The sequence below is a fragment of the Topomyia yanbarensis genome, chromosome 1, assembly GCF_030247195.1.
Source record: "Topomyia yanbarensis strain Yona2022 chromosome 1, ASM3024719v1, whole genome shotgun sequence".
NCBI lineage: Eukaryota > Metazoa > Arthropoda > Insecta > Diptera > Culicidae > Topomyia > Topomyia yanbarensis.
The window spans coordinates 177,817,124-177,844,464 of NC_080670.1; the positions used below are offsets into that span (position 1 = coordinate 177,817,124).

The window sequence follows — 27,341 nt, forward strand, 5'->3', positions numbered from 1 at the left end:
TAAGCTGAACGTTTTAGAACTTACGAAGTTTCAAACGCGAACCTACAAACGTCCTTCGCAATCACGTCCGGAAACCATTACTAGGGCATTGTAAAAATAAAAATTGTATTCTCAAAGGCCCCCCTCTCATATTGTGACAAATGTTAAAGTAAGCTCAGATGCCAAATTTCACATCATTTGGACAATTCTAGACTCCCGCCCACTTCGCTTGAATTTTTTGAAATTGGTACTATAGGAAAATATGGAGGAAAAATATATTAAATATTATAACTTTTGAAGTAGCGATCAGAAAACTACAATATATTAATCTTTTTAAAGGAAATAACCTTACTATTTCAATGGAGATATTTTTGTTTCTAGAAAACTAAGGGAATGCGGGGTACTGGGTCATTTTGGCCCCAAAATCCACTATTTTTAATTATTTTTTCTGCTCAGTGATGCAAATCATACATATTTTGCAGTTTTTCTAATGTGAAAAAATTCAGAAATCGAACGGAATCTTTTTGACTTTTGTCCGAATACAAGAAGTTGGGGTTATAGGGCCTTTTGTTTTTCATATTAAATTTCATAATTTTCTCGTACAACGGCGCCGGTGGTTGAGTGGTAAGCGTGACCGCCACTCATTCCAGTTGGCCTGGGTTCAATTCCAGCCGAGGTCGTTGAGATTTTTCTGAGGTGAAAAAATCTGTGGTCACGATGTCTTCCTTCGGAAGGGAAGTAAAGCCGTTGGTCCTCGGTCCATGAAATTGGTGGATCGATATCTAGTCCAGGTAGTGGAATCACCTCTCTGGCGTCGGTAAAGAAGAAGTATATCCAACTTCTATACTCTACTAACAAAAATATCCTCCTCCCGTGATACTTGTGGAGTGCGCAGTGTATATACGGCCTCTAGCAAAAGCAAGTATCGGACTAACCATTCCTTCCCTTTCCTTCCGCGATCTACGTTCGGGCCTGGCCGGCGCCGGTATTGATCAGAAACACTTTAGGATTACCAGGAGTTGCACATTGAAAGATGTTTCGCTAATCCCAAGCATAATTATCTACTGATTCCCTGTGCAACTTCAGCTAGTCCCGATCAATAACGGAGTAGCAGCCAGGGGTGGTCGCACAAGCTCAAGCTCAAATTTCATAATTTTCTCGTACATATCACTTTTAATAAATTGCACCTTGTTGAACGTGGAAAATCCTTAGGAACAAAAAAAATAGATTCTTTACCAGTAAAATTCAGAAACGGTGGGTGACTAGAGAACAGTGAGTCTAGTTATGTAAGGTCTGCAAAATAGGCTGGATGGAACTATCCAAATCAGTCTTGGATATCACATACATTTGGAGCAGCATCAGATGTCGCTTCAAGCTGTTCTCAACTCCTATTCGGCAGTTTTCATGCCGCCACCCGCGTTACGGCTTGGTAAAGCCAAACTGATATCGAAAGGGGTCAATTAAGGTTGTCTTACATATTCTTGATGGTCACATCAATAGCGTTTCTGCGCTAGAATCGACAGAGAGCCTTAGTTGATTATAAGATTTATATTTAATATGGCAAATAACGTCTTTTTCGCTTCAGATAGTTGATATTCGAGCCAGTAGAACTCCTTGAGCGTCTGACATACGAGTTCCGACGGAAATTGATAGATAGAGATCCTTTCTATGAGACGGTCGACAGACGGCGCGGAATGCCGGAAGAGATGAGCAGCGGCAAGCGAGTTTAACATGAGAGAATGAAACTACCATTGTAATGAAATCTTAATTTCAGGAACTGTACGAGATGACGCTGGGCCTGTGACCTTCGACTGGCATGGTTCATTATTATTGATTCGGAAGTCTTCTTGTCTGGTTGGTAGATATGTACTCCTACTTGCAAATTGATCAATTCGCTTGGGTGGGGGACATGTGGATCCTACTAGTTGTCGACTCTTTTGATCGTGCGTATGAGGCTAGTTCAGGAAAGGAGTGCAGGACTGGCACCTAAGAGATAGTTAATTATTCTGGACTTGTTCTTATGATTATTAAACTCGACCAAGCACACCGGCTCTCAGAAATGATAAGCAACCCTTTCGGGTCGGTGTGGTCTATTCGAGTCGAACCAGGCGCTTTAAAGGGTAGAGATTCTTTTTGCGAAATCCTAAAATACCTTCACTGGTCTAGCTACTCAGGATAATAATGATAGAAAAAATTGAGGGTTTGCCTGGTCCATAATGTAATGAATACGTATATTGACTAGAACAGGGATAATCGAATTATGTTATAGGATAGAGATGAAACAGCACAGTTGTAGGAAAAAGTATTCGCGAGTAAGGACTAATACTGCTAGTATGTTTACCGTTTCAATTAATAGTCGATTGATCCGCTTCGGACCTAGGAGACAAAAAGGAGATTGGGAAGAGACAGAAGCGGATTCAATGCGAAATTTGCCAATATGACGTTGACCCCAAGGCGATGGTAGGATGATTTTCCATAAGGTTACACAGACTAGATGACACGACGTTACACGCTCTAAACTTGTGCCAAATAGTATGTATTAGGGTGACAGGAAAAAATGACCCCTATCGGCCCACCTCTGCGTCAATTCCTAGTCTCACCAGGAGTACTTGTACCAAATTTGAAGCAAATCGGACAAGTCTAACTACCGGACCAACGGGCCTGAAGTTTGTATGGGAATTTTCAACAATTTACACGGAGAAAACCCACCAGCACGCATTTTCGCCGCTAGGTGGCACTGTATGCATCGTATTATCACTATAAGTGAAAATAAGAAGGATAATTGAATTGTCTACAACTTAGTCGAAGACTGCATGTAAATCCGACTTTGTTAAAAGAAGTTATTAAACTTTTAACGAAGTGATGTCTGAGTCAGTTTTGCATGGGGCCTAGCAGTGCATGGTTGTGTATCAGTACTCGATTCACACGAACTAAACATTTTTGTGAAATAATCGTTAGGTTTAGCTCAATAGTATGTTCAAAAGAATTATAGTAAATAATACGAGTCATGCTTTGATTAGAAAATTTTAGTTCCACCTGTTACCGCATAGAGGGCGCCAACACTAACTTTTCAACGGAGAGAGATAGAAATTTGGTGTCTTCTACAAAGTTATAGAACAGGAATTTTTCAGTATTTCTTCTGAACATTTTGATACTCTATCTCTCTTCTATGAAAAGTTAGTAGTGGCGCCCTCTATGCGGTCGCAGGTGGAACTAAAATTTTCTAACCAAAACATAACTCGTATTATTTACTATAATTCTTGTAAACATACTATTCAGCTAAATCTAACCATTATTTCACAAAAATATATAGTTCGCGGGACTCGAGTACTGATACACAACCATGCACTGCTAGGCCCCATGCAAAACTGACTCAGACATCACTTCGTTAAAAGTTTAATAACTTCTTTTAACATAGCCGGATTTACTAGCAGTCTTCGACAAAGTTGTAGACAATTAAAATATCTTTCTTATTTTCACTTACAGTGATAATACGATGTATACAGTGCCACCTAGCGGCGAAAATACGAGCTAGTGAGTTTTCTCCATGTAAATTGTTGAAAAATCCCATATATACTTCAGGCACATTGGTCCGGTAGTTAGACTAGTCCGATTTGCTTCAAATATGGTACAAGTACTCCTGGTGGGACTAGGAATCGACTCAGGGGTGGGCCGGTTGAGTTTTCAAAAATTCATCATTTTTCTGGGCAGTCTAGTATGTATGTATGTACGAATGTGAGCCCGTATGTATGCTGTATGCATGGATGTGTACAGGAGCAATGTATTCCCTGAGCAACATGGAAGGACAGCCTCTGAGCCGCCAAAACGCTGATGGGACGCCGGGTTGTAGGTGTGACCATAAAGCACTGCACACACCGTCAAGTGCAACGGTGAGACGACAGGTGTACAGTTAATGCACATAGGTTGCAGAAATAGGTTGTTGAGACAGCACGATTGCACACTGATAAATAACAATAATAACAATTTTATCAGCTTCATAAGAAAATTGAAAGGTAGTTAGTTGGATTCTAGTAGACGAACCAAGTTGAATTAGTTAGAAGTTGAATAAATGCTTTCTTGAGCATATTTTTCTTATCTTAGAGATCCGAAATATGGAAAATAAAAATATTTTTTTTGTAATTTTGCGCTGTCTAAATAATCAGGAAAGGTTATGAGGCTATATCTAGGGACTAGAGAAAAATATTTTAAGAGATTCTGTTTCTTAAAAAGAAAGAAAAATATATGTCCTGATTTTGTCAATGTTTCCGTTTTATCAGCCAAAAATTCACCAAGTGACTGATAAAAACGTGTCTTCACTGTATATCTTAAATTACACTCACTAACACAATCAATTGAATATTCTCTCATATACACTCGCAATCTTTCTTATTCAAAACGTACAAGCGCTCCGATGAATAAGTAAACGTTTTAGCACTTATAAACGCGGACCTACAGACACATGTGTTCGCACGATTATAAATCGGTCGCGTCCGAAAGTTCCTTACCATTGGCCCTAGTAGCATAAGCTCATGCCTTCAGTTGAACCAATGAAAAAATGACGCTCATATCCACTAAAGAATACGTACCATGGCGACATGACCGGGAACCCTACTGACGTGGGGAATCTCACTTTCTTTTAGCATTCAGCACGGTAACATACAAACGCTCAAGACATTCGCCATCACTCACGCACAACAAAACCCGTGGTCTCGCAAGCATGAAAACACTCCGATGATTAATATGGGAATGGACACATTGTTCTAAAATCGAATTCATACACACGCGATCGAACACGTTAACGTACAAACGCTCGAGCCTTTCGCGATGATAAACGCGATCACGAGGTCCCTACATATCTGATCCGTACAATGAATATCATATTCAGAATCTCGGCCCGCTGCAATCGACCTTATGCAGTGTTTTAGTGCGTGACATTTCCCGTCTCGTCTGCAATTGTAGTGAGTGATTCTGACGGGGAAGCCCTGTCGAGACCCTAGCTCTACAGCTCCAGTAGGACAACACTGGAAAAAAATTGCTGTTTATGATAATTTTGCTATTATCGTTTTTCTTGACTATTTTTACATTTTTTACCATTATTGCCAATTTCTGATATTTAGTATACCAATTGCTAATTTTACTTATAATTTTTAATTTACGATACATTTGCTAGTTATGCTAATAACTTAAATACGATCAGAATTTTTTGTGTCGTACTGTATCCACCTCCTTGCGTTGCACCTTTCCCCATTTACAAGGCGTTCGAAAGGAAACGATGGATCCAAATAATAGAGCACGCACGGCTAGAACGGAATTCTCTTGCTGGTCAAAATCCCGTTCCCGTTCTATAAACCCAACGATTCTACTATTTAGTTTGATGTGCACAACATTGTATGGTATGTCGTCGCGTTGTTAAATATAAACTCCCCCGGTCTCGAAAGTGTCGAAAGCTGCCGACTGGGTGGAAATTGACTTGCTGCTGAATGGCGATGAAATGGAAAACAATGAAGGGGGGCGGGGGGCACAAGGAGGGAGTTGATGGGTTCACATTTCCGTGTTGGCTATTTTTAAATTGATTCGCGTGCTATTTTTTTTTTCCTGCTTTCAATTGTTCGATGCGGGGTTCGAGTGTCGTTCTATCTTTAGTTCCATCGCGGTTGATGCAACCAACGTCGCCAACGGTTGATAATAGAAGTAGCACTTCTGGGAGAAGCCATTTTTTTAGCACATAGGAACTTTGGTTCCTACCTATATTTAGATAGTTTGGGTTGCTATTTGCGGACGCAATCTGTGGCTATTTCTGTGCCAGCGATGAAGCGAATCTTCGTCGTCTTGGAAATTTGCCTAGTAGAACTATTTCTGTTCGGTTCATGTCCGATCTACTCTTAACATGCCATCAGGTCATTCGGATATGTCTGTGGATTTAATTAAATTTTTCCAATTTTTATAACGGTTGATTTTATTTTGCAATTTTTGAAAAATTTCTGTACTCTTTGAAATGTTTGTAATTTTGGTAATTCGTGTAATTTTTGTGACTTCACAATTTGCATCATTTTTATTTGCGTGTTTTTTTTTTTTGAATTTCGCTTTAGGTCGTCAGCAACTGCAAAACTGAAAAATGCAATTAAAGTTGAGAAAAATATACCCACAATGAATTTGGTTCATATGTTCATATGAAATCTTTATATGTAGTTTCAAGATCTTACGCTAGTTTCAAGAATTATATGCGGTTTTTCAAAGAATATTTTATAGGAACAGTTATGACAAAACAATTTTTGAATTGCCCTACTGAACAGTCAAGTAAGTTTTGACATTCAATAAAAAATTCGGTAAAGGCATAATCGAAGAAATGAAAATTTATTTGGTGTACCAAAAACACTTAAAATCATTCCATTCCAATCGGGATCACATTTTTTGAGTCACCCTAATTAATACAGATTATGTTTAGTCGTTTGTTTTGTGTCAGCATTTATTTCAGCCTGCCCGAATAACTAAATATGTAATTAAAAATGTGAAATTTTTCGGGAAAATAATTATTGTTGAGTCACCCTAATGAATAAAAATATCCATGTTAAAATTATATGTAGTGTATCAAATTCACATTAAACATGTTATTGGTCTCTTCACAATATATTTTTGAGCCAGAATCTTTCATTATTGGTTCAATAATACAATTACGAAATATCTTATCCACATAAAGGACTAACATCTCTTACGAGAATGAAAAGCCACTTTTCCAGCAGCTTCCAAACTAACACACGGCTTGTCACATTCCATTGACCGTGGCCATCATTTAATGGGAAAATGCTCTTACCCTTTTGAAATTGATTCCCTGGCACGTACAGAGGTACACCCAACAAATGATATTCCGTGTCGGAATCACTTTCATTAACCTTAGCATGCCAGCAAGACACGCATTTCGCCCCGGATAGAAGTTATTATTAATTCACCCGAGCTCCTGTCGATAATCGGCGGCTTCCCACTGGCCGCTCATACAGAGACCGCTGCTGTTGTTGCTGCTGCTGTTGCTACTACGGTCCACCGTACGGATCAACTTGACCGACCTTCGACATTTTCCGCCGGCACGCAATCCTAGTCCAGTGGGTTAGTGCATCACGATACACATATTTGACCTTTTTGTGCGTTGCCGAATATTTTCAACCGGTTACCGGGGAGGGATGTGTGTGTTTTCGAACCAATGAGCGGTGAATTATGGGTCAGTTCACTGCGAAAATGTAAACCTTTTTGGCATACCGGGTAGTACCACGAGTCAGTGGCATGAAAGTGTGACTTATTGGTTTTCATTAGAACCCTATCTTTAATCGCTGAAAGGTGTTGACTGGAATGGCTTTAAACCGAAAGCCTCCATATTAAACAGTCTATGGGGTTTCGAGTTTGATCTGTATAGCCAGGGATGATTTTCATAATAGTTTTTGCTATGAGTTCAGAAACTCCAAGAAGTTTGATACTCATACTGATATGTACTGCGTTCCGGAATCGAGTTCCAATATCAATCATCTCGTAAGTTAACATTGTTACCGATATTTAATGTAACTAATTCGTTACTACGTTACTCCGATCTATAGTTTCTGGCGAACGTCTCCTTTTTGGAGTTGATTCTGCATAATAATGAGTATTTTTTTTCGTGAGCTTACCATATGTATACTAGCCGGCATACCCGAAGAAACACCACCAGCGCTAATAAAGAGGTAACTCGAGAATTTCGCGACTTTAGCTGCGTCATCACGCAGCTTGACTGTGAAACACGATTTGGAATAATAGATTAGCTTTTATTTTTGGTAGGTAATCGAATACACACGCACGGCGATGACGTCAATCCATTCGATGGTTGTTATTAGTTTTTCTAACTGACAATGGCTCGGCGATGGAAACGGTATGGCGTTCAGTTTGTAATTGGCGCTATTTTTGCATAAAGAATTAGGTAATACTTGAAAATATTTAAGAGACGGCGCTGCTGTGGTGGTGGCTAACGTGAATCAAAATGTATGGGAAAGATATTAAAAGTTGGATTTTTGGAGTAACTATAATATTGGAGTTGTAAAATAAATACACATTTGATGCAGAAAAAATATGGGAATAGCTTGTACAAATTTACCTAGAGTAGAGTGGTGTCAAATATGTCAGTTTTCTTTGGCAAGCTCTTGCGATGGTATTTTTGCACTGATTTTGACACTCGTTGGAAAGGTTATACATCTTGTAACGTTTTGATGATAATGATTCTATGCCTGGCCAAATATTTTTCAAGCTAAATCCAATAAGGTGAAGGCATTTTTTTCGATGTTTTTTCAATTTTTTTTGAGACCGTGGAAGGAAAGGTTGAAAAAAATTGTTTTTCACCAGCTGCGTCTAGCTTTGTACTTGCGAATGACTTCTTCGATGTCCTCGTCGTCGCCAGAGGGTGGAAATGAAGTTGTGCACTACAGCTCACGTGGTTGCTTCGGAGCATTGTTTTATTCTTTTTCCAACTCTTTTGCGATCATGTTTTTTCGATTACACGGTGCTACAGTGAATTTGTACTTTACAAGAGATCTAGTAGAGGTTGTAGATCTTATCAAATGCAATACAAAACAATGCATGAAAAATGCTGTATATCCTCAAAATCTTGATTTATAGCAAAAAAATCGATTTTTCGAAACTTTCGGCACTAATTTTTTTTTGTGTAATCCTTTTTCAACCGATTTTAAAATTTTTGAGCGTTTTGTAAAAGAGTAAAATTTCCTTTCCAACGGTATGCTATGTTATGTCCTTTTGTTAAAAGTACTATGCGCTTTTGGGACAACAATATGAAAGTTACCTTTATTTTGCCCTTTTTTATTGAAAGTATAAAAATTGCTCAACATTTTTATTAGGAAATGTCCTTGTTCTATCAAAAATTTGAGAAGAGCATTTAATTCCGCATCCAATGACCTATTTTGGATCAAAATCGGTTGAAAAATTGCTGAGTAATTTTTTTTCACATAAGAAACCCGCTCGCATGAACACTTAAGAGGTTAGTGAGGTATCGCACTATAAGATGCTATAATTATATCTTCTTATATCTTCCGTTCTTTTATCCAATTTCATGTTCAAAGTTCACATAAATACTTTTGAATGTATACGTAATTGAGCAAAAAAATCTTTTTTTTAAATTTTATATGAGACCATCCCCTTAAAAGTTCATTCGAGCCAGTTTCTAATTTGGAAAAAAAAACTAATAACTCTGCCAATTTTCAACCGATTTTGATCATAAATAGGTCGTTGGATACGTAGTTAAATATTCTCCTTAAATTATTTTAAATTAACCTAACTTTAAATCTTTTTATTAAAACAAAGACGCTTTCTAAGAAAATGATGAGCAATTATCATACGTTTAATGAAAAAATAGTAAAATAATGGTAATTTTCATATTGTTGTCCCAAAACCGCATAGTACTACAGTAATGTTTCGATTATATCACGCTTATATATCCATATATGTATGCATGTATCTGTTTATATACATATGTGTATGTATGTTTCTTAGTATGCATATGGTCAAGGCTTCTGTCTGTCACGTGACATTTTTACGCATATTTCATAATATATGTCAGCAAAAACGATAAAATCAGATTCTATTCCAACTGCACATTATTAAGGTCACTAAACCGCACATTTTTTCTACAGGAATTTATTTTCTATCATAAACGGTTTTTGTGTTATTGTCATTTTAATACGTCTGTCACGTTACACAATTTTCGCAGTGAGTTTGGAGGTTGCCCGACTAAATTGAAAAAGTCTGTTCCGTTGGCTCCCAAATTTGCATGAACACAGTTTTAAGTTGAAGCTTCGAAAACAAGGAATAGTTTGAAATATAGTTTTCCTGAATAAAAACTTTGTTTTCGATTTTATGGAGCATTCTCAATGATCTGTCACGTTACAACCAGAATCTGTCACGTTACAGTACTATATTTTTATTAAAGCAAGCATATCGAAACAGTCGTGCACAAATCATGCTTGATCTGGGAACTGAGTATTAACGGGAAATTTCATGTTTATTTAGAAAAGCATATTGGTTTTGATGAAGAAACGTGAATAACTTATGAAAAGGTCGTAATTTCACGAAGTAATATATCGAAAAAAGATGGGTGGGTAATGTCTAGGACATAACCGGAGTGTCGTGACTACTCGTTTGACTTGTAATTCAAATCGAATGATACTCAATGAAATATGTGGGAATGTTTCAAGTTATTCTTTATAATAATTATGGTGGTTCTGAAAAGAACCTTTGTTGTTGGCGTCTGCGTTGATAGGGGATGCGCTGGATTCTAAGCTCGTTGAGACATTCATTCATGAAATGAACAATTTTCTTGCTTTGAAATATCAATGTTAAAATCTCTCGAAACAACCATCGGAATCTTTTCCGTACAGAAATGAACACGCTTAGCGAAAAACTAGGGGCGGGTAATGTCCGGGACATAACCGCGATGCTCATATTCTTAAAATTCTGCTTGTATCTCCTTCAAATGGCTAAATTTTGCGCATTAAGTTCGATTCACCGGGCTCAGCGAAATTTTCCTGGGGATCCCGTTCGTTAGTATATTCAGCAAAACAATTTTATTACCGAGTTCTCCGCGTTGAATACAGGTCAATAATTTCATATAATGAGTTCAACATGCAGACAATGTACATGTATGACAGGTGGGAGTGTTCTGAAGTGGTTTTAGTGGAGGTAACAACATAAAATCATGTATTGGACATTTTACAATGATTCTCCTTAACCCTGCAAAACCACGTGGTTGGCAGCAGAGGGTTAAGTTGTTTGGAAGAGATGACAGTTAATATATGATAACTAAAAATATAAAATTGTTCTATAAATTGCAAAGTTATTGCCGCGTTGACCTGAAAATTTGTCATTTCATTCATAAAGGAACAATCATTGAAATTATGTCAATTTATGCTTTGCAAGATTTGAAATAACTTCGAAGTGTGGCCACGACACCCCTGTTATGTCATATACATTACCAACCCATCTTTTCATCATTCGTTTTGGTGTAGCTTTCGCTTAGTGGTAGAGTTGCCATATTCACTGATTTTTTTGGAAGGATTTGCAAAAACCTTCGGGTTTGTAGATAAGAAAAACATTTTCTGATTCACTGGTAAAAGTACAGAATTACCAAGTGCAAACTTAATACTAGTTAATAAAAGAAACTTTCTAATTAAGTTCTTTTTCCATTTTGCCTTCGTCCTAATAAGGACGGTTTGTGGATAACTATGCTGATACAAGACGGGAATCTTTTAAAACAATTCAAACCTTGCCGACGATTGTTTTTACTGCGTACATCCGTACGATCTTTCCCCTTTCGCAGCTCACACCGAATGAGTACGCTTTGCAGCCTTCGATGTTTTTTTGGTGGCATTTTTAGTGGCAGTTACTACCGCCTTTCAGTGACTGCGTTTCTTAGCCTTTGGCTTTTTGGACTTCTCACCGCCACCACCTCCACCAACGTTTTTCTTCTTCTCTCCGATGGTAGCTGATTTGATTGGTCGTCCGATGCAGCTTCTCACGACCACGCACGTCTGTTATGCACTGCGTCTTACACACGTCTGGCTTAGAGAAAAGCTGCGACACCCCTATTTATAGGTTTTATCATTAATGTTGATTTCATTTAAAGTAGTTTTCGAACTATTTAAACAAATTTTATATAGCAAAGAACGCATCGGTAGCAAGCATTGAACGTTTTCCTTCCGATTTATGAAACAAGATTGGCAATCCGTTTTGTAGAAGAAAAGTTAATAAGGTTCAAAATGTACGTAACGCTTTCGCTAATATGCACTACTATCGCTTTCTCGCTCGTTCTCGTGGCGTCATGAGCCTTTCCTTTCCGTCCGACTTCTAATGGCTTAACCAAAATTAACATCCCGGCTTTCCCCCACCAACTGCTCTCGTCAAGCAACCCAATACGAATAATCATAGGAACAAACATGTAGTGGACCTTTATATAAACTTTTCATTATTTTATTGTTCATTTGCTGCACCATTTTGACGGCTCTGTGCGGGATGGGCTGAAAATTTTCACTTTTCCGAGTCGTTTTCGAAAGATTTTTCAAAACACTATTTTTCCGTTGATAATGAATATCCTACATATTCCAAAATTTAATACAACATTGGTACAAATATTTTCGACAAAATGCCGAAGAAATTGATTAAATCCATTCAGTACAACAAAAGATATAAGCGTTCAAAATCTTACATCATTTTTCTTCCGAAATTTTGAAAAGGGGCCCCTATATTGAAAGGTAAGTCGTTAGTCACGACAAAAAAATCTAAAATAACTTAAAAACATCTGCATTTTGAAGCACAATTTTTCATGAGAATTTTGAATTGAAAAACCCTTTTTGAAATACATTTTATAACTAAATTATTTAAAGAAAAAACAATTAAATTAAAATATAAAAATTAAAATTTAAAAATTAAAAGAATTTTTGAAATATGTTAAAACCTTTTATTGTTATTTTCTCCACAATGCAATTATATTTTAAACGTTTTTAATTTGCAATTAAATTTTAAACGTGTTTTGTTTTTGCGTTTGGTATCTGTGAGTTATTTATTAAAAGGGCGTATTTTCACTACTAGATATTTTTGCTGAAGAAAAAAATAAAAAAAATAACGAAAAAAATTTCTCAAGAGCATTTTGCTTTGAAATTATATTTAGTATTAGTATTGTATAAGAAAAGTATATTTATGACTGGTAAATACTAAGAAATTTTGAAACATACTTGAAGTTAAAAATGCTTCCTTACTAGTAACTTCCTAATAATGTAATTACAGTTTCTTCAGTTTTTAGGTTTTCGTTAACAAAAAAATCATTGTTTTTTGCCTTTCTCATATAAAGAAAGGCTATGCAATCACTGTAAAAATCGACTTTTTAACCGAGGCCCGGAGGGCCGAGTGTCATACACCATTCGATTCAGTTCGTCGAGATCGGCAAATGTCTGTGTGTGTGTATGTATGTGTGTGTGTGTGTGTATGTGTGTGTGTCATTTAAACTCACACAATTTTCTCAGAGATGGCTGAACCGATTTTCGCAAACTTAGTTTCATCTGAAAGGTATAACGCTCCCATAAGCTGCTATTGAATTTTTAGTTAATCCGACTTCCGGTTCCGGAGTTACGGGTTGAAGAGTGCGGTCACACAGCAAATTCCCATATAAACTGGTACCACCATGATGTTCAAATGATGTAAAACATATTAAAATTGATGTAACATTACTCTAGTTTGCGGGTCTGGATCACTAATGATCAATCAAAGCAGCTTTGACCAAATTGGCCACCTATGACAGGTCATGACGCCCCCGGGGAACTCGCCATGTTCCTAAGCTAATATCACACCCATTCCCCAACGAATTCTCTACCGATTTTTACAAACTTGATTTCAAATGAAAGATACAGTAATGCCATTGACTGCTGCTGAATTTCATTCGGTTCTGACTCTTGCTTCTGGAGTTACAGGGGTGTTAGTAAGGATACACTGGAATTTCCCATATAAATCGGTACAATCGTAATACCTCAGAGGCTAAAAACTATTGAAATGGTCACCAAATAACTTCTAATCGCAGATCTAGATCACTGATTGCCAATCAAACATTCTTTGAATATATTGCCTACTATCGACGATTCCGGAAGTCCGGAATTCCGGGCATATTCCACAATTAAAGTCAAGTCGGTTCTTCGGTGATGACTGAACCGATTTTCTCAAACCAAGTCTCAAATGGAAGACAAAATATGCAGTTGAGTATTGCGTCGCCGCCCCCCTCCGTCTTGCCCTTACACCTCCATCCTTCATCACTCCCCTCCCCTTGGACCACCCTCACGCCCGCATTTCCTGCATCCATCCCGTATACCGAAATAAGATGAAGGATTTCTGACGCATCCTCCACTCCCACTCTACTAACCCCCCATTCCCTCCACTTTCAAACCCATTCCACCATCATTTCAAAATATAATCACATGAAAATACTATTGAACTCATGCTGATTAAGCTAAATATTATTCTTTTGCCTTTCTCATATAGAAAGGTTATGCAATTGCTCCAAAAACCGACTTTCTAACCGACTCATAACATTCGACTCAGTTCGCCGAGATCGCAAAATATCTGTGTGTATGTATGTGTGTATGTATGTATGTATGTATGTATGTATGTATGTGTGTATGTGCGGATTTGTTAACAAAATGTCCACATCGGTTTCTTGGAGATGACTGAACCGATTTTTACAAACTAAGATTCAAATGAAAGGTATAATATTCCCATAGGTTGCTATTGAATTTCATTTTCAATCGACATCTTGTTCCGGATTACGAATTGAAGAGTATGGTTACAAAACAAAATTTGTTGATTTGTCCACATCGGTTTCTCGGAATTTTCTGAACCGATTTTGACAAACTTGATTTTAAATGAAAGGTCCATCAGCTGCTGTTGAATTTTGTGTGGATACGAGTTCTGGTTCCTGAATTACAGGGTGATACGTACGATCACGCAGCAAATCCCGATTCTAACGAATTCTGCGATGAATGTAAAAAGGTGAATTTGTAAACACATTTGTTGAATTTGTAGATCTAGGTCACCAACAGTCATTCAAAGTCTCTTTGGCCACACTGGCCACCATCGACGGATCCGGAAGCATCCAAATTCAGAATAACGGTTATATTGGTTTCTCAAAAATGGCTAGACCGATTTGATCAACTTAGTCTCAAATGAAAGGTGTTGCGTCCCTGGAAACCGATATTAAATTCCATCTCCATCCGACTTCCGGTTCCGGAGTTACGGGTTGTGGAGTGCGATCACATAGAAAACTCCGATTCAAACCGAGACCGCGATGAATGCAAAAAGGTGCTCTTATATATACTTACCAAGTGTAATAAGAATGAAAAACATTACCATAATGTTATATTGTACGAACCAGCTACTAAATCATAGTTTGGAGAAATGAGAAAGGCACAATTGCACCTCTAGGTGGATTAAAACAGGTTTTTGTAATTGCATTTGTTAACATTTTGTTGTTTTCTTATTGAAAAATTTCACCAAAAAATATTCACTAGGAAGAATTGATTCCATAGAATTTGCTATCATATAGTTTTGCTGCACCAATGGCGATTTTCGAACAATATATTTTGAAAGTAGTGCATTCAGATCGGATACGCCCTTTTTAAATATTACTCTTGAATAAAAATTGTTTGTTTAATAATGCAAAATACTTAGTCTCCCATAAAGATGAAACGTAAAAGGTTTCATCAGAATCGAAGATGGTCACCATTTTTGACGTACTTGAATCAAACTTGATGGAATTGCTTCACAGCAGAAAAAATCTGTCACGTTACATAAGATCAACTGTGTTTTCTCAAAACACAAAATGAATAAAACATTAAGGTTTTCACAATACAATTTCAAAAAGTAGACTCAAAGTAGTAATAAAAAATATAGGTTAGACATTGTATGCATGCTTTTAGTGTGGTCCACAAAACTTTTTCGAATTTTTGATCTGTCACGTTACAAGTTATATGGTTTCCATTACTTCACAATTGAAAATAAGTATTTATCCATATTCATCTCAATTTTTCAAGTAATATCATCAAATATAAATTAGACTACGATGGAAAAATGTGGTTCCAGGCAAAAAGTTGAAAATATGGATTTTGTGTACATTTTTATCTCCTTACGGTCTTTTAGTCGTTTTCAGGTCATGCAAGTAGCATCAACAAACTTTTATAAATGACAGACATGGAATTTTTTTTCTGGGCTCACCATTCATATTTTTTAATATTAGAGGTTATATACATAGGGAAAACAAACAGTTTGACGCAAAATTTGATAAAAAAAAAAATTTCATTGCCATTGCCATTTTCGGAGCCTTGACCATATGTATGTCAGTATGTATATATTTAAATGAATATATATGAATGTACTTAAATGTTGTTCTATACATGTATAAATCCATCCCTATATATATAACTAGGCGTGATATAATCGAAACTTTACTGTATTAACGAAAGAACATAACATAACATATCGTTGGAATGGTTTTTTTTCTTCTTTTCAAGACTCAAAAAAATTAAAATCGGTTGAAAAATGACCGCGTAAAAAAATTATTTAGTGCCGAAAGTCCCGAAAAATCGTTTTTTTGCTATAAATCAAGATTTTGAGGGTATATTAAATTGATCAAACATGGTTTTGTGTTGTATTTGACCAGATCTACAATCATTACTATATCACTTTAAAAGTACATTCAATTATTTTTATTTTGTAGCACCGTGTTATCTACTTTAACAACACCTTAAATTATTATATTGTTCCATAAATGACGTAGCATTTTTTGAGTGGTTTTTAACACCCCCCTCCCCCATCGTAGAATTTCGTAACAAACTTCTAAATATCGTAATATGGTAATTAGGTAGCTTGGCGGTAACCCCCCCCCCCCCTCTTATCGCCGAAAAAAATATTTAAAAATGAAGAACGATGTTAGTTAGATGAAATAGGTAAGGTTGTCTTGACAGCAGGTCAACCCCTATTCTTTTAAAAAGCTACGTCGCATGACATGACCCCCTACCTCCCCTCTCGTCACACATCATCACAAAATACAAAACTCCCCCTCCTCCATATAATGCTACGTCATTTATGGATTGTCCCTTAACTCTTTCGTAACCGAGCGCTCGTTCGTTATACACGCGCGTTGTTTAGTGTAACTTTACCTTGAGTTAGGAAATATCGCCAAAGGTGTTTATCCCATCAAGGACTGGCGTATAAACATTTTATTGCATCAAGCACTGCAGTGTAGTGCAATGTTAAGCAGTTTTCTTACCTGAAAGACGGCTTTGTTTAGACGACTATCCTGTACCAACTCTCTACTGTGTGAAGATCACGCGGGTGACGAATAAAAAAAATTCATTCTCGCGATGTGGAGATTGACGGTGTGATAAGTGGTGATGGGTTGGCCGCTTTAAGGACCCTAACCTTCAATCAGTTAAGATTTTGGAGTGCAAGTGGAGTGCTATTCTACCAACAGTAGGAACATTTTTAAAACAGTTGACTGAACAATGGCCCCTCCTTGCAGCGATCGTATCCTTCGATGGTTAACTTAATAAACGGAATCATGTTTTACAGTTTTACTTCTAATGTAAACCTCAACTTCCACAATTTTAACATTATCCGCTTGGATCGAAACGATCCATATGGAGGGATACTTTTTGTGATCAAAAAGTGCTACTCCTTCAATCGAATCAATCTCCCTGCGACGCTAGGCATTGAAGTTGTCGCTTGTCAAACAACAATCAAAGCCAAAGATCTTTGCATTACTTCTATTTACATTCCTCCTAGGGCCATGATGGGATATAGAATATTCTCCAACGTGATTGAACATCTTCCCTCGCCCGCCTGTTTCTTGGAGACTTTAACTCTCACGGTACAGAGTGGGGATGTCTGTACGACGATAATCGATCCTCGACAATTCAAGACCTTTGTGACAACTTCAATATGATAATTTTGAACACCGGGGAAATGACACGGATTCCTAGACCACCAGCGCAAGCAAGTGCACTGAACATATCTCTATGCTGCCGATTGTAATTGCAATCACCACTCGTTCAAGACCTTCGGAACCAATCAATGTTTCCTATGACCTCACACGAAATATTGATTGGAAGAGCTACGCTGCTGAGACATCCAAAACTATCGATTCAACACAGGTACTTCCCCCGGAGGAAGAGTATCATTTTTTATCCGACTCGATTCTCGATACCGCGATTCAAGCTCAGACGAAACGAGTATCCGGCGTGAACAGTCAAAAATGTTCTCCCAACCCGTGGTGGGATAAAGAGCGCTCTGACGTATACACGGAGAAGGCTGCCGCGTATAAAGCCTTCCGGAACGACGAGTTAGTCGCTAGCTATCGACTGTACGCGATATTAGAAAAGCGAAAGAAAAATTTAATGAAAGCCATAAAACGCAGTTACTGGCGCCGGTTTGTCGACGGGTTAACAAGAGAAACATAGATGATCACTCTTTGGGACACGGCCCGACGTATGCGAAACCGAAACAGTAGCATCTCCGTCGTATAGGGCTTTCTGACAGTAATCATTGCGTTTGTGAGAACGGCTATCACGACATCGCGCATGTTGTTTGGCTGTGCGCAGAGTACCGTGTTGCCAGGTCCCAACTAATAGATTCCCTTCGGGTCCGAGGTAGATCACCCTATGTGCCAGTCCGGGACGTCCTGGCAAGCCGTGACCACCCCTACATTTTTCTCATCTACATCTGTTTGAAAACTATTGATGCCCAAGTTTAATACATTTTCCCCTCTCATTCACAGTAGAACCTCGTCAACCTCTCCCTGTATCTACAATATGGCATTGCTTCACGAGTAGAGTCACAGGAAGAAAATGACCCCTATCGGCCCACCTCTGAGTCGATTCCTAGTCCCACCAGGAGTACTTGCACCAAATTTGAAGCAAATCGAACAAGTCTAACTACCGGACCAACGTGCCTGAAGTTTATATGGGCCGATTGAGTTTTCAAAAATTCATCATTTTTCTGGGCAGTCTATTCACGAGTCTACGATGCATACCTTTCTTGATAACCGTCCATCCAGAACATCATGGCACACGTCACAAGAACATCATGACAGCATCGGAGAGCAAATAATTCTCCGAAATATCGATCCTCTCCTCGCCCCTGCGATTACAGAATGGAAACCACTACAATAAAGTGTGCATATCCCCCACAATCATCAACCAGCCAACGAGGATGTCAATTTTACAAAATTTTGCAATATGTATCCCACTTCCTACCTTTTTCCTTTACAAACATAAGAGAGGAGCAAGCCGCCCCTAAATACGGCTTTCTCTTGCCCCACTAACACGTGCGATGTACCTTAAAAAAATGAATTATCGGCCTCGTTAAGCTACCGCATTTGGCCTAAATAAACTTAGTTACATAAATAAATTGGACCAATTGAAAAAAGAAAGCTCTTAGATCCACTGGAAACCACGTTACCTTGCGACATTACCGGGGATTCTAGTGATATGGGGTAACTCACTCCCTGTCAGAATGTGAATTGTATACGAAAACTATCAGAATGAAGGTCCGCGTGGCCATCCAAGAACGCACGCGTATATAGGAATGGCCACACAGTTACAAAATCCAGTTTTGTACACGCAAAGTCACATGCACGCGAGCACACGTGACACACACGGTAAAATACGAACGCTTAAGCCTTTCGCGATTAACAACGCACACCTACGCCCGCGATCACGCAAACTTGATAACACCCTGGTAATAAGATGAACGTTTTAGCACTTACGAAGCTTGTTACTATGTTTTAATTGCCGCAGGGTTCTACTGTATCGATTTTGTTGGTTATTTTATAATAGTTATAAACTTAGAACGGAAAACTAGGACTAGGCAGGCTCATATGGACATGATCGAAAGGAAAATGTGAAGAATTCTTTGCCTTTTGCTAAGTAGGAATTGGGCGTTGCACCGAAGTCTACTGCATGGTCTATGGTATAACATAACTCATCATCATGTTTTACCGCCGACTGCTACTTAGCAGAAGGCAAAGAAATCTTCACATTTTCCTTTCGATCATGTCCATATGAGCCTGCCTAGTCCTAGTTTTCCGTTCTAAGTTTATAACTGAATCGTTCTAGAATACCTATCCGTCTTTCAATTTCATTGCTTTCGTTTCTCTTAGTCTCAAATTTGCCGAAAATAACCAACAAAATCGATACAGACTTACGAAGATTCAAACGCGAACCTACAAACGTCCGACACGATCACGTCCGGAAACCATTACCCTCTGTCCTAATAACATAGGTCCATACATTCAGTAGGACCAACCAAAAAATAAAGCTCATATCCACTAGACAACACGTTCCACGGCGACATGTCCGGAATCTAGTGATATTGAAGATCTCACTTCCTTCTATCATCTGAGCCGTACACCAAAAAATAAAGTATTAGACTCACGGTCCGCGCGCGATTATCCAAGAACACACGCGAATGTGCGTAAGGCATGAAATAGAATTTATGCACGCAAAGTTACATACACGTTAACACACGCGACATACAAACGCACTCGCGATCGAACACGTTAACGTACAAATTCTCGAGTCCTTCGCGATGATACACGCGATCGCGAAGTCCATGCGCCCGCACATATCTGAACCATACAATGAATATCACATTCAGAATCACGGCCCGCTACAATTGGCCTAAAGCAGTGTTTTATTGGGCGTCAATGTCGGTCTCGTCTGCAAATTGTGGCGTGTGATTCTGACGGGGAGCCCTTCCGAGAACCTAGCTCTACAGCTCCAGTAGGACAACTCTCGAAAAAAAGTATTTTTTGCAATGAAATTCGATTTTTCGAACGAAAATTTGTTCAAATGTCTGCCATTTTGTTCATAATTTGATTTTTTGAAAAAGTTTGGGTCAAGGACTAGATAATTTAGTATGTTTCAAGACTCTTTTAGATTTTTCATTTCCGTTGAACGTATGAGCACCACCCCATGGACCGTAGTATTCATCTATTATTTGCATTGGCAACTTCTAAGAGCAGGGGTTTTCGCATGCGACTGAAAATTGCTATTTAAGACTCAAGTGTGTTTTGTAATATGGTCGGTGGTGTTAAGTCAGATCGGACTAAATCTTTAAAAAAATGAGATATTGATAGCACTGGATAAAGAATTTCTTCAACTACATTCGACTTTTATCAGATTTGAAAAATGTTACAATAAACAAAAATTATGGCAAAAAATTATTTCTAATTTTAACGTAAAGCATGCTGTGATTTTAAACTCGTTTTTCTCGAAATCAATACAGTGTCACTTAGACCGGTCTGACGTAACACCAACCATAGGCAAATCACCTCAATCCATTTTGTTTCCCTGTTTGCAAGAATTTTTTTTTTTTTGAAAATGTGTCAGAAAGCATGACACAAAGCTGACGTCCCCCCTTAAGCATAAGCAGTAGGTGAAATTGATTTTGTTATTCTTTTTTAACTGAAAAATATAAAAATTTTACATAAATTTTGATTGAAAATTTCGCATTTCCATGAGATTTATCCTTCTTTTGATCATGAGCAGTTTTTAAATTAACAACTTTTAATAAAAAAAAACAGTCTGCGAAACGTCAGTGCCAACCAGTCGGTTAACCATGTACACATGTGTCTAGCTGGTGGCCAAGACGGTCTGCAAGTTAGTAATGAGACAAAGTGGAAAGAAAAAAGTCCGATTTAGTAATGTAAAGTATTGTGCTCTCGTGCATAGACCTAGTTTAATAGGATATCATCCCTGAAGATAAAGTACAAGATTTTAAGAATGTTATTGACTAGCTTATTGCTTTAATTAAAATTTTTATAAGATTCATTTCTGTTATACAATTAGGATGACTTCCATACAGACGAAAGACAACTTTTGAAAAAAATTCTGGAACATCTAAAATTTATCAAATACTCAATATTGCTTAAAATAGCTCCAAATAAAAATGTCGATGAAGCTTTAGTTTCATTTTACCATTTTTTGTTATGAAAGATTTCCACAATAAAGAACAATCCGGAACAGGTACCTTCCAGGATATGACGCACATTCCCCTTCAATCACTCCTTTACAATTATATTACGTATTAGCAGACCATGTGATGATTTGTCTCATCCAGCAATATTATGTGAGTTCTTGTATAAGTGCTTCCGTAACCGAGGAAAAATAGGTGATGTAGAACGGGCGGCGGAACGGAGCGGAATCCGGAAAATTACAATCACATTGGATATTATAGCACTCAACTATTACAGCCGAACCGGCCCGTTGGCGAATGAGATTGATGAAAAGACTATTTTAAGACTGGCAAACTGCGACATAATATTCAATTATGCGGGCTTCTGTATTATTTTGTTCTTCTACGTCTCGGCTATAGATTTACGTCAGACTTTGCACTGATTTGAGCTCATTTGGATTGGACATTAATCGTTGAACGGGATGGGGCAGAGTAACCGAAATTTTTTACGCACCCTTTAAAGATTTAACTTCGCAAATGCGCTATTTTCGAATAACAGTGTACAAACAAAAAAAGCATTCTCAAAATCTCACTTATCGCTGTCGCGAATCGCAATCGACGCTAGAATCCATGTTGACGTCGTCAACAAAGTATGCCATCAACCACGCCAGAAGCTAGCGCAGCTTTAAACATTGTTTTTGGTTCGTCCAAACTGGTTTGTTTTGTTCGAGAATGAGGGGAACAGATAAAACACCAAAATAAACAACCCGTTTTTTAGGGAATGCCGTTTTCATAGTACATAATAATATTGCGTCGTGGGATTGCATTGTTTGTTGGAATTCATCTAGCTTTCCAAATACAAGAACCGCTCTCTAATCCCCATTTCCGCATGACTGATCTACTAATTTTGTTTTTTTCTTTTATTTTACAGGTAAGATTTTGTACCAGAGTCATGGAGAATAGTACGATCGGCAGGGAAGTATGTTTCGCACAGATTCATGTGTTCAACTCTCAACGTCCAACGATACTGTGTGAGGGGAAACACTGCTGTTTTTGTTTTCAATTCTCGTACCATCAGTTCAACCTTAACTCATACATTCATCTTTTTAGGATAGTTCACGGATACCTTCTTACATTTATCGCCAGATTGTACCCCTGGGAATTCAGGGAATATATATTTATTTTGATACCAACGCAAACATAATTATCAAAAAAAAACGACTCGACGCAAAAAAAAATCCCGCCCCCGGGTGGGCTCGAACCACCAACCTTTCGGTTAACAGCCGAACGCGCTAGCCAATTGCGCCACGGAGGCCCCGGTTGCTGCCAGCTTCGCCGGTTCTGTAGTGGCTGGTAGTCTGCTGCACAAGTTGTTCGCACACAAGCACCCGCATTGGCCATTCGCTACCAACCACCGATGATTGCAATGATTACGGAATCTCACGTTAGTGTGGGTGCGCTTCAGTCAGCAATGATGCATAATAACTGGGCGATGCAGTTTGCAGTAGTGTCCCATTTGGCAGCTCTTATGCTCTAGATTACAATGGATGCAAGAGCAAGGAAAAAATTTTTCCTTGATTTAATCAAGATTGAACGGAACAGGCATGTTCCTAATTTTATACATCCCGTTCAGGACGGAAATAGAACACGCTAAAAACTGAAAGGCGGGTAAAAAGCGATGTTCCTATTATTAGAATGATTTCATCTGGTCGGATTGCGTCGTGGGACCGTTCTGTGACAGACGGAAGGCGTTCTCGTCGACTTTTTCGACCCGATTCTGCAGCTTACACTTTCAAGAATTCAAACTCAACACTCAAATTGGGACAAGTTCTCGTACCAAAACTCGCACGCCTACTTGCTGGAGATCCGACTTGAACTTGACAACTCGTTAGGTTGTTTTGGTTGAATAATCTAGTTGATTGAGAGTAGATATGAAAAAAACATCAAAGTCTCGACAAACATATGATAACTGCCTAAAAGCCAACTGTCAAAATCCACTTTCAATGGAAATTCCGGACAAAACGTTACTAGCCGAACACAGTTTACAATAGTTTGTGAAAGAGAAAACTTTTCTCTTTCGTTTACTACCAACATCTGTGATTGGCATGTAACGGTTTGTCCGGAATTTCCATTCAAAGTGGATTTTGGTAGTTGGCTTTTAGGCCGTAATCATATGTTTGTCGAGAAGTTATCGATCAATCCAGTTTGAAAGCATTAGCCAAAATCCATTAATATCAACCCTTTACCCAAATGGTACACACAAAGGAACGGCGGACTTGACCCGGAAGAAACAAGTAAAATAACTGTTTGCGGTACACGTTGTTGTTAGTATGATCCACGGCCTCTCCGGTCCTTTCACCCGCTAACCTGGATCCATCTGGCGTCCCTGACCTTCCTGATGGTTCTAGCGCTCAAGCGGAAGGTCCTGAACTCTTCCCGAACTAGCTCGTTACCGATGTTCCGAAATGCGAATTTACGGCAACCATCACCGGAGCTGGTGGTTGGTGGCGGTCGTAGGTGGCCGCTGTATGTAATCGCAAAACTACCACCACTGCAATGGCGCGGCATGTTTTTACGATGTTTACGGGTACTACCGGCGGCTGGAGGAGAGCTGTGTGTACACCACCCAGCTGTACCACTAATGTATGTAGTTAAAAGAGCACTCTCTCTGTCATATGCATATAAAAAATGACAACAAGTGCGCAAACAGACCCAGCGCAGTGGAGGCTATTTTTAGAACCCCACACTTTACACACCCGTATAGAAGAACCGAGAGTAGTAATAACAACAACAACAACAAGCGCCTGCTCGGCTAAACAACAAATACAACCGTATGTCTTTTTGATCTCGTTCGTTTGTATACGATACGATAACGATATTATGATGAGCGCTGGTATGGTGCAAAACAGACTCACCGAATGGTTTTGTATGATAGAATGTGAAAGAAAATTCAGCTAAGCACACGTGCACACTAACAAGTTGACGAAACAAGAAATTCGCGAAGAATCAATTTTTTTTGGTTCCTGTTCGCGAAACATGTTTATCGTGGAAAAGTTTGCTGGGACATCACAGCAGGCTGTTGCGCTGCAAGGTCTATAGTATTTACATAGATATAGTTTTGTTGATGAGTTAATTTTGTTGGATATGTGAATTTGTTATAACGTGTTTGTGATTATTCAACGACTTTATCGAAATGTTATAAAAGCATCATATTAGTTTAGGCCAAGGACGATTGCGCTACCGAAATACTTTTTGCGAATTAGAATTCTGTCCAATATTTCATGTGACAAATTTAATCACTCGTAATTTTTTTTAATCTGCATATTTTTTCTTTCAGTCACGACCATAAATATAACCGGTCAACTGTCATGATACGGGCAAATCTATTTGTCCTTTTTTACCAACTGAACTTACGTGGTCAGCTCAGATGTCCACATCTACTAATCAGTGTTACAAAGTAGTAATATATCATCCCGTTCCGAGTGTGCGACGTAAGGCAATACCTTTTGCTGGTAACCGGGTATTGCTAACTTGCCAAAACTGTCATCTCGGAAGTATGCCAGGTGGGTATTGTTGCACCGAAACTGTTAAAATCCCCTTCAATTCCACATCATCGGCATTTCGGTGTTTGCACGACGCGAAAAAAAAACTGTCATCACAACCATCGAAAGAAAAAAATTGCCACCATCAATGTATGGGTGTGGCGATGGTCCGTGTTTGTGTTTTTGTTTTTTGCACGGACAGCTCCTCGTTGCCTGCTGTGGTGGATTGTTTGTATGGGTCGAGCTCTGGTTCGGTCAAATGCAAACAGTCTATAAATAGACTATTGGCTTTTTTGTGACTGTTCGGCTGTGTTGTCTCCAAGCCCAACCTGCCTTCATGCCTGCCGTGTTGCGTGTCTCTTCCGATGGGAGTCAGCAGAAGCTGAAGGGGTCGTGGCGGTTGCGGTTGTTTGGGAAGTCGTAGGGTGGGTGGGTGATTGGTGCCTTGCTTCAATCACACGAGCCGTGCCATTTGGCGATGGAATTCGAACTTGAACTGGATTCTGCTAATCTAGTTTGAAAGTTTTGCCAGCTAAGCTTTCCGAGAGGGGCAAACTGACAACCGATTTGAAAGATAAAAATATTAGGAAGTGGAACATTGCGTGGCGCTTTGATACTGATATTAAGATTGGATTGTTATACAGCTGAACCAAAATTTCTTCTTAGTGTAGAAAAATTGGTGAAATCTAATTTTTCTCCTCTAAGGGTCTAAAGAGGAAATTGTTAATAGTCACATTTGCGCATTAAAGGCGCAAAACCTATAACTAGCTTAGTTATGGAACTTGCCTTTCGAATTCGTCTCATCAGAATGCGACACTAACTTAGTGACAGGACTAAGCTAGCGCCCGATTGACGCTAGCTCCAAAAACGGAGACACTAATTGTATTCCTTAGCAAACCCCTAATCAAGCGAAATGTCCCGCACGAAAAGGAGTTCATTTTTAAGCTGATGAGAACCACTGAAATCGAAACAATTGGTTTGAATTAGCAAGGCAATGCAAGATGCACTATGCCATATTTCTTCTTAGTGGAGAAGAGTAAAATTTGGAAACTTCCTTGGATAATACGCCTTAATGATCATTTATAGTGCATTTTCGGTCACATTCGTTTTGGAGTCTGGCTTGGCCCATCAAATCGTTCGTCCTTTGTGCCATTTAGTTACCATATTTTCGCTTGTAATTTATCAATCTCTTTATACTTGAATCATTTAGCTGCCAACTTTTACTCGCATAGTTCTCGGCCGTTAATCTACCCTACTGTGACTGAGTGTTCCCAGGTGGCAGAATTTCTGCCAACGCGGATGCCCGTTTTCGTGAGCCATCTAGTTCCCAGCTTTGTCTCGATCTAACTTTTGTCCGACTGAGAGTTTCTCGGCGGCGGAATTTCTCACCATACCGTACTATTTAGAACGATCAACACCTGCCATCGCACAGTGGGCACAACAACGAAAAAAGAGGGCTTTTCGATTGTGCTAAAACTATTGATTTTAACAATATGATGTGTTTGAGGATGTTTCGTGGAACTAAGCTGCCCTTCTTTTGGTCTCACCGGATCGATAAATTATCCCCTTATTTATTTTCTTCGCTAAATCAGCTAGAATTACATTCCCTTCAGCGAAGTTGTACATATTTGGATTGTGTTATTTTCAATCGAAATAAGTGAATAGAAGCGCTAGAAAGTTAGCGGCTTCTGCAAAGTTGTCTATGTTAGCAGTCTACACAGCTTTCTAGATCACCAAAAATCGCACAAAACTTCATACATTTTTCAGAGAAAAAACGCTTTAAAGAGTTCTTTCACAAAAAACGTTGTAGGGTTACTGTGCCCTAATTCATCTGAGCACCTCTATTCATCCCACCCATTTGAACACATTAGTTAGAGCAGTGTCTGCTATCTCTATTCAACGCATTAGCTCAAATGGTAGGATGAATAAAGGTGCATTGTGCTCGACTTTTCGCTTCGCTCTAGCGCGAGTATTATACATTTTCCAAGCTAGATTTTTTATTGATCTGCTTCTTAAGAACGAAGCAAAGATGTTGATACCTATTTAAGCGCAATTCAATCAGTTTAAGCCGAATTATCAGCGAAATAGTGTGATTCCGTGACTAATGAGATGAATAAGGGCACGTCTACCCTATGTCTCGAAAACCACAAAGTTGATGTCTTCTTTATAAATAAGTTTACTGAAGAAAATATATTTCTTTTGGGGAGAATAAACATCGATTCGCTGAGACAAAAAGAACGAGAGTTTTATTCCAAGAAACTACCTCACAGATATATTGCTAGAATCAATAGTTTTAGCGCAATCAAA

General features: G+C 38.6%; 1 protein-coding gene and 1 non-coding gene across 3 annotated transcripts in view; one reads left to right on the forward strand and one right to left on the reverse strand.

Moving 5' to 3' along the window:
* Positions 1 to 22,733: 22,733 nt before the first annotated feature.
* On the reverse strand, positions 22,734 to 22,807 carry Trnan-guu (transfer RNA asparagine (anticodon GUU)). The gene has a single exon. It is a non-coding gene; the product is annotated as a tRNA-Asn (tRNA).
* A 2,061-nt stretch (positions 22,808 to 24,868) lies between these two features.
* The window catches only part of LOC131682976 (histone deacetylase 4), a 113,017-nt gene continuing 110,544 nt past the window's right edge, over positions 24,869 to 27,341 (forward strand). Inside the window, exon 1 of one of the 2 annotated variants that reach the window (XM_058964812.1) lies at positions 24,869 to 25,055. In XM_058964812.1, the coding sequence (XP_058820795.1) occupies positions 24,920 to 25,055 (136 nt within the window). In that variant the 5' untranslated portion in view covers positions 24,869 to 24,919. The remainder of the gene's footprint in view (positions 25,056 to 27,341) is intronic. The other variant, XM_058964808.1, reaches the window with a different exon arrangement.